Here is a 14,911-nt window from a genome sequence, read left to right as displayed (position 1 = left end):
ACAGATTTTGATTGAACAAATGGCTTCTGTGCATGAAAATCTTTTGCCTGCTATCATATTCACTCACAAAGAGATTCTTATTTTCTTTCTTTTTGTCTCAGTTTGTACAATGTGCTATCAAACTGGTCTTTCTTGAGTATTGAGCATATGATATAGATATAGGCCTATGCAGATTTGGCAATCCAGAGATGAATATTCATGGGCTGCAAAACAGCAAAAACATTAGATATCTTTGAGGTGGGAGGTTGATGAAGCTTCAGTGAATTATCGTGGTATAAAGATGATGTGACGATGCGCAATGCAAAACTCACACACAGTCTTACTAGCCAGTTTCACAGTAGGCCTAAAGATGTGTGTTTTGGGTCAAACATTTCCATTTTCTGTAAGGGTGGCCACCCACTACATCTGAAGTTAAGAAACAATGAAGTGCTAATACCAAGACATGTTTTGTAAAGCAGTGCTTCTTCCATGTGACACTATAATTTGTTCTATTTTCTACTCAAGAGGTACATGGTTGTATAAATCAGAAAGCCTTTTCAGAACTATTACATGCAGCAAATGAGAGCATTTGGAAATGATCCTAGGTCCTAGATGAGCTGTACTTTATGACTGTACCAAGTTTTAGAATTATTTGATAATCTCTTCAAAACCAGTTGCCATGGAGATTTAAATCCCCTTGTTGTATGCACACAATAGGGAGTGAGTCGGGGCCTCAGATTGCATCGCTTGAGAGCCCTTTCTCAAATGTTTCATTTACTCAGCTCCGATTTCTATCACTTATTTCAAATGCATGGCTGCGCCCACCACTGCATACTATTTTTGTCATTGCTATTCCAAGCATATCTTTCTTTCTTTTCGTGCTGATATACATTAAGTCTATCAGGACCCGGCACCTAAAAAATGCCAAATCATTATATACTTCCTGAATACCTATGGCAATGAGACAATTAACACATAAAGTGCCACGTTGACCAATATAATAGGCCTTACTTCCTCCCCTTTGTTTACATTTAAAAGAAAAACAGAATATGATTGAAATATCTGACCACCATTGTTGATCCTGTGATAAACTGAAAACAGTTCTCTAGAACCATTGCTCTAGAACATCCCAAAATATGAGGGAAAGGGAAGTACGAAACTAAAAGGTCTTTGTATATTTGGGGGTTTTATTTTGTTGTTGTTTTTTGTCTGAAACCATGATGCACATAAATTACCTGCACTGCATCACCCATGTATGACCTCTGGCTCACTATACAGGCTATGTGACATATGTTGATATATTGAGTTCATTTTAAACATCTTTTATAGAAGTAAACAGAGAGAACAAATTTAGAATAGATAGGGGGACACTGTCACTGTGACATAGTGGTTGACTTTCAATTGGAAGTCCCAAGTTCAAATCCCAAGTTCAAATCCCGTTCAGTTCCTACACCCTTATACAAGATTTTTTTTGCCCACCATGTCCCTCTCGACCCAGGTGTATAAATGGGTACCTGGGAATGCTAGGGTTATAATAATTAATGGCAGGGTCCTGTGGTAGAGAGGTGGCAACACTAAAGAGGCTAGTCTTGATAAACAAGACCATATCATCATCATCATCATCATCATCATCATCACCATCATCACCATCATCACCATCATCATCATCATCACCATCATCATCATTATTACAGTATAATTTTCATTTACGAGATGACTAAAGAATAGACATAAAGACAGCTTCATTTCTAATTACTGTACATTCTTTTCTTCACATCACCAAAATTCTCTTTTCATCTTTGACTCATCTGATTTTACTCTGAAGTATTGGAAGGAGCAGGCAGAATTGAGATAAAGTAGAAATTGTTGATACATGTAACTTGACTATCTGCAACTGCTCCTGTGCACATCTTCATAAGCCTCGCAGACAAATACCACCATCAGTGTTATATTTGTCCACTGTTTTGAGTAGCGTATACCTTATCAACAACCCCAACTGAGTTGAAGCTGTAAAATGTAAGTCCCAACACCCCACCCATACGGCAAGGTCTTTCCAGGAGAATCCTTCAAATTTTTAACAGGCAAAGTCCACTACCCACTCCCTCCCCCCAGCCCCCATGCATGCTCAACCTAAGGACAAATTCACCTCTCTTCTCCACAAAGCGCAAGTCTTCATCTATGGAGAAAGTAACATTCTTTTTTCTTTCTTTTTTTTTACTCTGCCTCATGTCATTAAAGCATATTACAGTGGATTCAGATGACATCGGATGAAAATACTCTTATTTAGTTATGCATGGTATTTTCTCTTCTCTAGGAACACTGCTTTGACACAGGAAGCAAACATTCATCTAAATCCTCGTAAAACATCTCGACCTCCGTGTTTTCCCAAGATGCATTTCATGAACATCTGATAATGCCATGATTAGCCTGAATATTAAACCCGCCAGGGGGTGTTTCATAATGCCGTTCTTAAAGTTACGAACGACTGGTGATCAGTTCTTGCGCTGAACTTTTGAAATTCTGATAAGTATAGCACATCAGAAATGATCACCAGTCATTCTTAAGTCGTTGGTAACTTTAAGAACAGCTTTATGAAATACCCCTCCCCCCCCCCCTCCCCCGATCATTTAGGACTTTTAATTAATCTCCTAACCAGCTGAAACACACAAACACCAAAATTCAAATGGCTGATGATCAGATCACAGGAGTTGTGGCATATATATGTATAAAGTGAACATGTGGACTTATTAGAAAAATGCACAATATGAGTCACAATTTGAAAAGATTAAATTATTTCATTTAAATACAACTGTAAAATGTGCCATCAGTTGGTTTTGTCTTTGTGCAATATCATTTCTATCTAGCATTTTATTCAATTTTTCCTCATCATAAGAAACTTTGACTAGATGAAAGAAAGCAAAGATCTGTCATCATGGCTGCAAAATTACTGCTTTGTGTGTGAGACTTCATTTGTACAGTTTGTGACATTTCATGTCTTTGTGAGAAAATGAGGATTGATATTCATCTTTCATACTGAGATGTGTCAGGTGTGTACACATCTGGCATGGGAGAAAGATAGTCTCTTCCTACATGATATATCTATCTCTTTCAATCTGACACATTGTCTACAAAATTATAGAAAAAACATACTAACAAACAAGACATACATTGCATGTGTGAGAAAAATATGTACTGACATGTTTGCAAAGAAAGTCAAAATATAGAATCTAATGACTGTAAAGTATCAATAATTCTCATGTAAGATGATACTGTTACCATAAATTCATTTTGGTGTCAGTGTTTCCTAGCTTATGATTAAGGTTAATCTAACATTTTATCCAATAATCTGAGTAAGAGTTGAGCATTACAGTCTTTATGCACATATTTCAAGAACCTGTTTCTTCTTATATATTCTAAGGGTGCACTCTACTGTAGGAACCAACCAGTATTTACAAACATTGTTTTTAGTTGGTTCTGTTATTCATTTAGAACTAAGCCTGGTGTTCTTTACCTTTTCATGTATCATTTCATCTACCTTTGCAATCAATTTGTATGCTTTGAGCTTATTTTGTTGTGAAATATGAAAAATAATGATAAATGTTTATAGATGAAGCCATATTGGGATTGGTAAAAATAATGATATAAGCTGTATCTAAAAACAAATAAAAACTAGTATTTTAAGACCACCCCCTCCCCCCCCCCAAAAAAAAAAGTCATTTAAGAAAATGATACCAAGCTTCATGTCACATAGGTCTTGGTGTCTTCTGTAGGTAACCTATTGAGCCATACGTGAGAAAGAGAAACCTTGAGTATTGTTTGCAGTCAGCCCATATATGAAATGCTTAAAATTCTTCCTTATCGTCCTTTTCGTTATGGATGGGGTCGCCCGATTTCCATACATCAGTAATCTATTGTGATTTGCTGCATTTTGTCTTGTGACTAGAGGCAACCTTGGGTATGTAGCCATTGTATCGAACATTTTGCCCTGTTGTTTGAAGGAGCTAGGGAGCTGCTGTTTTTGCAGTGCATAGCCTGTTTTATGATGCAGGAAAAAAGATGTGTTTTCTCTCTAATGAATAGCAAATAACTGGAGCACCTCTTGCATAGACCAGAAGCATTGTCTTCTATATCTCACACCAAGGATGGTGAAAAGAATGTCCACTAAAGATTTTATGTGGTATTAGAAAAGATATGAAGCATGTCAATTCTTAAAGGGCTTGTATACTACTGCATACGCCATATACTTCATGGGGGGTTTATTTCTGCAAATTTTGCAAGAAGGAACCTATTAGCAAATATATGAATACAAAAATATATCAACACTAAGCCCGAATGTGGCATTCATGGATACTTTTTCCTGTTCAGTACTGTGCTCCAAGATCACAAATTTACCACCACTCGCAAAATTTTTGGGAAGTCGCGATTCGTGAAAAATCAGACTTACTATTTAGATGGTGTATACAATATATCATGCTAACTGCATGCATGCTGTCCAGCAATCTGTGCTATATGAGCCTACCCCTGTCACACCCAAAATCAGAGAAATTAAGGAGATATTTCATGTGTTGTGTCAAGACATGTCATCCACAGAAATATACATCCTGTATTTGCCAACTATAAACTGAGGGGAAAAAATGTCACTGACTGTTCTGTATCTCCACTACAGAGTAACAATCCCAGCCAACTCCTTGTGGTCAAGCAGCCAGTCAGTCGGGTCAAATCGCTGCCAGACAACTTCCAGCTTTGTGCCGACAAGGGCGCACAAGATCTGAACAGTGGTGAGAGAATAATTCAAATTTTTCATGCTTTTTGTCTCATTGCTTCTGTCATTCTTCACCATATTTCGTCGGTTGAGAATGAGAAGGGCGTTACGTTGTCTTGAACACTATGGGTTGCCCTTCTGATTCTCACCCGATGATTTTTGTTCCTTTTGATTACATTGTATTTTAAACTCTTCCCTCTGTCTCTAATCAAATTACTCAGATAGACACTTTTTTCTGTCGCTCGATTTGAAAGAAATCACTTTCCGTCTGGACTTCTGTTGACCTTTGCCTCTAGGTTAAAAACTGTCAAAGTTTGAAGGTGCTGGATAGAATGAAATTGGACCAGTCAATTTGACAGTCAGAAGTATAGAATTGATATTGCTCTTGTATTTCCTGCAGGAGTTCCAGATACACAGCCTAGCGAGGAGCAGGTGGATGGGGATCAAAGTCTACCGGTTCCACAGCTGTATCTGAAGGCCTCTGAGAAGTCCATAGCAGGTCAGCAAACCACCTCGGCAGAGAGTATGCTGTCATCTCCTGGAGCCAAAGGAGGCACCTCTAGTCCGGCCCTCAGCAGTTCCTCCCTCGGTGCTGGTCTCCTGGTGCCCAGCAGAGACAGCGAAAGGGAAGGAAGTCCCAATCCTCAACGCAAGTTTGCAGCCGCCCAGTTGAACCCCTCCGATAGGACCAATACCTGCGGTGCTGATGCCGGCACCGCTGGTCATGATGGCCAGTCTGCGGGTGTAGCCGCAGGAGGGGAAGAGGTACCGCTCCAGGAATGGCGCGTGCAACCGGTTGTGCAGGTTTCATCAACGTCGAGTGAAGATGACCTGCACAAAAATGGTGGTGTATTAAAGGTGCATCCAGACAGTCCCGTAAAGCGTGCTCAGAGGATGCGGAACTCGCCTGCTCATCAGCCGTCTCCAAAGAAATTAAATCACGCTGGTTTGAAAAACAATAATGAGGAGAGCAAAAAGCAGGCAGATTCACTGCTGAGTGTTGAATCAGGATGCTCCAGCGACAACGATTCCTTAGCAAGCTCGCCTCAGATCAGGCAACGAAACACAAACAGGAGAAACAGAGCATCATCGAACTCGTCCTCCGGTTCCCCAAGTCCGCAGCTGCAGCGAAATGCCACTTGTCCTAGTAAGCAGGAGGGTGGACTCCGGGCACCTGCACAAACTCTGCCCAAGGGGCACAGCAATCCTTTGCTTTGGGAACCCAATGGGCAAACAAATGGTAGCCAGGGGGTGAGGAACGGTGCCCAGAATGGGAGCCCTGTCACACCCACCGTCCACGTAGAACCCTCAGACAATCAGGCCAGTCAGGATCAATGTGTATGACAGGCATCGTTCTAGTATCTTCTTGGCTACTTAGATGTCACGCATTATATTTCTTTTTTATAGATTTGTAAAATGTGCTTTTCACTTATCGTGTTCACCAATTCTGGTATGTGCTATGAGTGTGTGATTTCAACATAAGGCAAAAGAAACTAAAGAAATGGTTGTCTTACATCTGATTGTAATTATTTTGTTTGTTTTCACAGTTCCTTTTCAGAAAAAAAAAAGTTGTTTTATTACAGTTACAGTATGTTTTTCTTTCCAATTTTTGATTCATGCAAAGGCAAGCAGTTATGGAAAGTTTGTATTTTTGCAACATGAGTTGATAGTCTAGAATATTCATTCAGCAATGAACTTCACCAAAGTATTTTCCACTTTTCTGTTGAAATCATGTGGTAACTAAGTCAAGTGCTTCTAAGATATGAGTAAGTAGCTTGGATATTTCACCTGATGTGTGTGTTTCTGTGAGTCTGTATGTAGTTGTGTCTGTGTGTCTCAGCAGAATAGAGAGAGAGAGAGAGAAAGAGAGAGAGAGCTTGCATTATCCTTCATTCCTTGACTATGTAGATATTTCTATTGGACAACTTTTTCAATGAAAACAGCAAAAGACTCCATTTCTTCTGTTGTGTACAAAATCAAGGATGTATAAAAAGGAAAACTCGCTGTACGCATTTCACGTATAGAAATGGCAAGAATGAATATGACATGTACATATCGCTGTAACGAGGTGTCACTCTTTTTCACAAAACTCTACTTTCTGGAAGATGATAAGCTGAAGAGAAAGGGGTTCTTTTTGTAAACAGGGTGATATGCTATACTCACTGAATGTCAGGTTTGCCCAGTATTGCAGCCTTGCCTCACTCTACAATTTACATCAGAGAATCGCAAACTTTCTATTTTCCAGGAGAATCGGCCATTTTTTCCATCATCATGCAGAGATATATGTATTTTCAGAGAGCTTCGATGTAGCGTTTTCAAGAGTAAATCAGGAAAAGGAAAGATTTGTAGGTACATCAATCATGTAACTGACAATGATTCTCAAAGTGCCAATCATGTACTGTCTTTTCTGTCATTTACAGGTGAAATGACGTTCTAAAACCAATGATATTTCTCATTCAATGCCCACATATAGACTTAGGTTTGACATAATTTTTGTAGGAAAAGCCAGCAATATTCCCAATTATTTGTTGCATATATTTTCCATTTCACTTTCTTAATTGTCTGGATTTGCAGACATGTAACCAATTTGCACAAATTTGCTTTGCAATCCATATACAAACAGTTAGCTGTTATCGTTTTGTTAAGTTCAAAAATGTGTATATGTACAAGACTGGTCAAAGTTTGATGTTGACAAGGGTCTCTTGTATGAATCATAAATGCAATTCAAAATTTCAAAATTTATTGTCTGCCCGATGTGGTGTATCTTTTAATATCATTGAGAAATGAGAGGAAAAGCTATACTTGGGCCTTGAAAGCAAGTATGATGTTATTTTTCCTCGATTTAGTCATTCAGAATTAATGAGTTTCTCACTAGTTGTAGTTATAATCTCCCACAAGTTTTTTAACCAGAAATTTGCTATGTGGGGACAAGGCCAACAGTAAAAAGTGATACAATGCCTTATGTAATACGCATTATTGAATTGAAGGCCATAAGATATTCCCTTTTGATGTACCTGTGTATTGTTCATCGTATTCACCACCTCCAGGAAGTCCCTGCTTCATTGGATTCTAGGAATGTTACGAACTCACAGTCACCTTCAATAAACTCATCAAGAAGGTCAATGTGCTTCAAAATTTTGCCTTGTACACATTAACATTTTTTAGGTCATTAAGCATTATTTTGGTAGATCTACTGAAGACCCCTCACTGTATCTGTCAATATCTGTGATTATCTTATTTTCGACAAGATGAAGTTGTAGTGGCAAGTATGCAGATTGTAAATTTAATGACATTCAGTCCTAATATTACTCCCCATTTTTATTTTACTGAAGTACAATGTAGACAATCATATGTAAGGCAGGTATGAAATTATACAAATACTGAAGTTTACAAACAGCAATAAAGATATGTATGGCATATCTTGAGTTAGTGTGAATGGCTTTATGGTATATGTTGCAAACTTTAACTTATTGTGGGGACTTCTTAGGAATGTGTGCATTCTATAAAGCTTCCCAAGTTAGCTTCTGCATGCAGTTTGACGTGTCTGTGTGAGTCTGTGTGTTTGAATGATAGTATGAATTAGAGAATGAGTTATCTGGTAATTTACATAGAAAAGAAAAATGGTGGCCCGGTGCCACAGATTACTTTATCTATCTGATGTGCAAAAGAATATGAAATGATAATGATCATTATAGTTTAAATGGATGACATGTATCAATGATGTTTGAATATGTCAATATATTTTGAAACATACCTTTTACCTGTTGAACAGAATGTGTATATTCCTTGAATTTACCATGTAGGAGATAGAATCTAGTTGAATGATCAAGGTATACAGTTGACCTGTTGTTAAAAAAAGAAGAATATCTTGCTCTTTTGATTTTGTGGTTTGTTGTACATCGTGTTACTCATTCTTCCTACATCTCTGCACACTTTATTCCATATAATCTAAATTGTTATCACAAAAGGTTTCAATTTGTGCCTAGCAATGAGCTATTAGCAGTTACATGTGTTAGTCAAACTAATTACGTGTGAGCTACATCCACCGCAGTTTGATTTTGTGATCGCATTTCAAAAAGCAGGTTGTCTGAACTTGTGCATTTTCACTCTGTAATTTTGTTTTTTAATCACAAATGTGCTTTACTAAGCTTTCTATGTAATTTGTAGGTGCTTTTTATACCAATGTATGCATATTTTGTACTGCTTCTGATTAATAGAAACAGTTGTAATAAGTGACTTAAATGTTAACTTGTATAAGGGAAAGCATGCCCAAACAGTGACAAAATGGAATAGGTCCGATTCCGTGTATTTTTGTACCTGAATCTAGAAGATCTACAAGGTGTGATAAAATCTAGTTTGCGAATGACATGGACTAGATATAATATTGTAATGTACATTTTCTCCTTAGTAAAAAAACTCTATGTGCAGCGGTTTTTACTCAGAATTCAACAATACATCAGGATGCTGTACAATTGCCAATTCTGGTATTTCGATGTTGTACATTACCCACACATTATGTGCACCATCTCCAGTCCTTGCAGCACATTCCTTGCCAGCGATCAGTGTAAATGCAGCTAGATTAAAATACATGGTTCTATTTTGCTCTATGGTGTGTAGAAGCATTGTGTATTTAAAAAAAAAGCTAAATTGAAACTTAGAGGATCTCCTCATCGACTTTTTTCTTTGTTTTCAACTGTTATGGATGCCATGTATCGAATAGATGTTACATTTTCTTTAGTGATGCCCACTCCGGTGCATCAATCCCGACTGGGTAATGCCTCCAATGTGATTTGTATATGCATGGATTCATGTACAACACACATAGAAAGAGACAAACAGCAGTGGGAACCTTCAGTCCAGACTACATGAGACTACAGAAGGAAATTTTCCCCCTAACTAAAATCACAATTTTGACATCTTTTGATAAAATCTACTTCAGGTCATCATGGTAACAGATATTCTCTGTCTGCACAAAAGCATGCCTAAGTTAGACTTTCTTTCTGTGCTATACAACAACTCGTGAAAGGGCTACACAACTCCAAATACTAATGATTTGCCTAGTAATTGCCACAATAGCCATGATCACATGAAGTTTATTCAACACATTAACTGTGTACGTATCTTGTGTTGCCATATTTGAGTTTCTAGTAGGTCGGATTTTCCTCAGTGTTTTTCAACTCAGTGATAAGACTAAAAATTTGTGCATTAAAGATTAAAGTCTCAGTGCAATATTTGTAATGCTGTCAATTTGTATATTTCATAGGAAAAATGGTACAAAAATGTCAAAGGTATATATATATGCTGCAAATTTACAATTAATTCAAGGGATAGTTGATTGTTTCCAAACTGCTATCTGAAACAAAAGGGATACAAGAGAACAGAGATTTCATTTTCGTGATGAGGTAAATCATGCCAAAATAAAAGATTAAAAACCCTAGGGGTTGGGGAAGTAAATGGGGAAAAATATGCATAATTAGACTTCAGTATGATTTTCCATGAAAGAATCTTGATGAATTTAGATCAACTTTAAAATCATAAAATAAAAGATTGTCAGAATTTTCCAAATATTATTTTTGGCTCTATTCTGTATGAACTGTTCTTATTCTGTTTTGATAGAGCCTCGATGATTTCTGCAGCAATTCTTGTCACAAGTAGATCTGGCCACTCCTGAAGGTCTTTGGGTTGATAGATATTAGAGAACATCAGATTTGAGAGCTGTGTCGACACTGAGCCTTAACTTGACCAAATGTTAAAATCAGCTTTTCTGTAAGCACAATTTGAAGTGTTGTTTTGGTAGTCTAACACGTACAAATAGAGAAGTGAAGTTTGCCGGCCCCAAAGTGTAAAACTCTGAGGGAGAGAACACCTCGTAGACAGCTGTAGAGCTTTAATCGATGTGATATCAAACTCCACGACACATTTTGTGCAGTGCACTGAAAGAGAGATATATATACGCCCTCACCTATGATAAAGAAGCACCCAAGTTAGCTGTACGACGCATACATCTATGCAGGCATAAATGTTTCTCGCACAGTAGAACATACGAATGTCAAGTTGAGTGACTGAAAAAAAAAAGATGGCATGCATTCTTTATTACACACTGGACAATGATATATTCTGTCCGTCATCTGATTTCTGTCATGTCATATTTTCAATGCACACATTCACAACTCATTACACAGTGTAATAATTATCATGCACTCTTTATTATGTGGGTACTTCACTAGAAGAATGTGAATATTTTCTCAGATTCCCTGCTGTCTTTTGTGTTAAAATTAAGAGATGCTGATCTCAGTCAGTACTTTTAGGTGTTCTGTTTTGTTTTTGTGTAAATCTTGTTTTTTGTTACATAGGCCCTATGCATACTTGCAGATTCATATGGATTACATGAGTGCAGAGTTATCATTTAACATTCATCCGTGCAGTAAAAAAGATTTGATGTCCATGTATTCATCTAACACTCTTCTCATTTCTCAGCACTGTACCAATATGATATACTTCTTTCCAAGGAGATATGAATTGGAAAATTACCAGGTTTTCCTACAAGATTGAACTTGCCAATATGGAATAAGTAAATAACAACAAGGTAGATGTCTTTTTGGTTCTCCCAGGGGCTTTAATCGTTTTCCTTTTAGTGATCCCATCCGATCATCATGTTTTTATGGAATATTGTACATTGTTGTTGCCAGAAGCTTTGTTTCCGCCATAGAAGGAATGGGAATGAAATAATGTTTTCTGAATATTCCCTATCACCAGCCAGCTCGATTACATGGACAATAGCCATCAGTGGCCAGTCCCCAAGTACTTTTTCTGTCTGGTCAATTGGGAGTAACAATTGCTTTTGGTCTGCAATTCATTGTCATATTTGGCGCTATGGCCTTTTTTGCTTTCTTGATACACGTACTCCTATACTCTGTATCAATGGGGGGATGTGTTGTTGGGTTAAAGCTCAATTTTTGTGACTTTGTGCCCATGAATGTGCTTTTCCACTTTGCTTTGCATTTATTTTTGTCTCTTTTCTCAGAAGAATATCAAAAGATCTGTCTTTTCTGTTCTCACATCTTTGTAAAGGATTTATAATTGACCGTGCTCCAGTCATAATTGAAGGAGTTCTAATTCCCTCCATGTTATAGGCTCTTATCAATTGTGCTATGTGCAGCCTTCAAGGAAAACGTGCTGTAACGGAGCTGAATGCATACCTCTCTCTACCGCAAATCACAGTACAGGAGTCACATGTAAATTTCACAGATTTGTCTCTTTTATAGAAAAAAAAAGTGTGAAAATGTACTAGCAGTGTTTCCTATGACAGGGGAAAAAGAATAAGATATCTTTAATGTATAATAGGGATAATTTGCGGTTCTAATATTGTAGAATCTGATAGTCTATTTTCATCTCTTTGTACCACAGTTAACTGGATACCAATCTGGTGTCATGCAGTCCACATTTTCACAAACATGCTGTGTTTATGGGTAGGCTTCAGTTGGAACGAATCATGGGAAAGGATGTACAATAATGTCAGTTGTATGAAAATTCATTTTAATGCCTGGATTGTAGAAAATCTAATATATTGTGTAAATGTTTCTGTAAATTTGTTGTACAAGGAGAACATAAAAAAGACTTGAAAAATAAAATGACAACAGTGAAAGCTTTTTGTAATGAAAAGTCACATGAAAAATTTGTCTGGTGTTACATCATTTGCGTCGTTGGTATTAAGCAGTACATGATGTGCTATGACATGTGTGAAGATGTCTTCGAGAACTCAAGAACACAACAGGGCAAGTGCATACAAATCGGATTATACTTATGAACCACACTCTCATTGAGCCACTCGTAAAGAAAGAAAAAACTCAAAAACATAATTAAAAGTTAAACACGCATATTATGCTTTTAAAAAAATTTCAAACTGTAAAAGTACTCAGCATGAGTTGAAAATTCATTTTCTGGAATGCAGAGTACATTCAATATTACTCTGTGAGGCATTGTGCCAGAACATGTTTTTAGGCCTACTGCTAGTTACCTCAATTAGAGGACCACACGTTACAAGTATGACAATTAGACTTTCCGCATATCACTGTTTGTGAGAAGAAAAAAAAAAGGAATTAGATGTACTTTGACGTGAAATTTCACGACCTTTTGTCACAGCCAGTTAAGGGAAAAAAAGGAAGAAAAGTTTGTTTCCATACTCCAAGCAATAACTGAAGATGCTATTTATTATGAATATAATTGATTAATGATACGAGAGTAAATTCTGGTGGAGCCATTTATAGGTTCACTTATGGTGCTAAAAGCCCATATTCAAATTCTAAATTCAGAATTATATGATGTATTGTCAAATGAATGAAAATTTAGACCACACTCCTTCCTAAAAAAGAGTTTGTTGTCATGAAAATCTGTATCAGTACATTTCAATTCATTTATTGGTTTTTGTAATTTTTTCATAAACAAAATTTTGCATAAAAATAGTTAACATGAAATTCAGGTGTATTTTTACATTCAGATGCAAATTATTACAATACATTGAAAGATCATCATATCAAATGAGAAATACCAATGTTTTTTCAACAACAAATAGGTCTTGAGTGCTGAATTTAAGTGTATATTGTTGCATGTACACATTAGGAGTAGAAGGTTGCTATTATGTGAGTAAAATAAACAGTGCATTCTAAGGAAAACGTTTGATAACGATATCTAAATATAACACTATTGTAGAGTATTCATATCTGGTATCATAAGCAATTTCATACGATCATGAACGACTGAATAGAGGATCCGTGTGTGAGAGATATGATTGTTAATGTAAGTTCTAATCACTTTCTTTATAAATAGAAACATAATATGATCTAGTCTAGTCGTAGTATCATCCCCCTTCCCAAATAATATTTAGATTATCAATGTGTGATAGACTCAATGAATTGTATACCGCAAGAAGAGAATCAATGCTCTGGCAATACTGATTTTATTCATACAATTTCCAAAATTCCTTTACAAATGTAGGTATTGAAGAACTTCTTATTTAGGTGTTGGTTCCATGACATATGCCTGTTATTTTTTTCATTTCTGGCAAAAGTTATAAAGCCCTTTCAGCATAGCTGATTTTCAAAGGGTTCCACTTGACAAACATATCAAAATCCACATAAAACAACAGCGATGAATGCACAATAAGAACTTGTACAGTCGTGGGTATCAGATCATTGTAAAACAAAAGTGACTTTTGGTCGACATATTGATATCATGAATATTAGAATGATTAAAAAAATAAAAGTAATAAAAATAGCAAAAACAGCGTGCGAACAAAAAAACAACAACTAAAAAATAATATACTCAGAGCACTCACTATAGAGCCTACACAAATGAATACCTACCTAACATACCAATCGACAAAATAAAAGAACTTGTGTATGTGGGGGGGGGGGGGGGGGGGGAATCATGTAAAGAGCCTGAAACCTGAAGCCAGTAACCAAATAATCAAAAAATTAATACTTGATTAAAAATACTGAAAAACAGTTTAGTGTTCCGCGTATCCATTGTCAATGAGTTAAATGAATTTGAGCTTACATTAAAAAAAAAAAATCGCTTCATGAAATTTGTTTTAAGTTTTGGTAACCAAATTTTTGTAAGAGAAGAAAAATGTGGAGCGAACAAAAGTTTTCCAATACTTTTAATAAGCATGCATGGCAGAAGAGAAAAAATAAGACCATAATTTCTATATCTTTGGGAAGAACATCTCTCGAAAAAACAAGATATGGAGTCACCGTTGCTAATTTTGTTCTTAAAGGGGATCTGAAATCCAAACACATGCTGCTTTGTGTTGATTTATGATACCCTCAACATCACTTTTGCGGTGAAACGAATATCTAGAAACATTCCATACATTTTTAGGGATTTTTTCTTCTATTTTTCTTCAGATTACTTGGGAACGCCCACAAAAAATCCTTCCAAACCAATCAATATTAATATTCTTGAGATGACCTCATTTGTCAATCATTGCTAAAGTACTGAAATGTTTAACAAAAGACATTGGAATGCACCTTCCCCTCGACTCAGCATAACTTGCATGTTCCCTCGCCATGTCTTTTGCTAAGCCCTTTTTACACTTGTGTTTCTTAGCCCCGTACTTTCTTTGACCCTGGACTATCGTTAATCCCGTACCAATTTTTTCAGCTTTTTCTT

General features: G+C 36.6%; 1 protein-coding gene across 1 annotated transcript in view; it reads left to right on the top strand.

Moving 5' to 3' along the window:
* LOC139743563 (voltage-dependent T-type calcium channel subunit alpha-1G-like) overlaps positions 1 to 7,454 on the top strand; it is a 256,942-nt gene extending 249,488 nt beyond the window's left edge. Inside the window, exons 35-36 of the mRNA XM_071654043.1 lie at positions 4,646 to 4,757; positions 5,151 to 7,454. Coding sequence (XP_071510144.1) covers positions 4,646 to 4,757; positions 5,151 to 6,085 — 1,047 coding nt within the window. The 3' untranslated portion in view covers positions 6,086 to 7,454. The remainder of the gene's footprint in view (positions 1 to 4,645; positions 4,758 to 5,150) is intronic.
* The last annotated feature ends 7,457 nt before the right edge of the window (positions 7,455 to 14,911 follow it).

Source organism: Diadema antillarum, unplaced genomic scaffold (assembly GCF_040938485.1).
Source record: "Diadema antillarum isolate AM-2024a unplaced genomic scaffold, OU_Dant_1.0 seq00001096_RagTag, whole genome shotgun sequence".
Classification (NCBI taxonomy): domain Eukaryota; kingdom Metazoa; phylum Echinodermata; class Echinoidea; order Diadematoida; family Diadematidae; genus Diadema; species Diadema antillarum.
The sequence above is the reverse complement of the archived record's forward strand: the minus strand, read 5'-3'. Positions and strand labels throughout refer to the sequence as shown.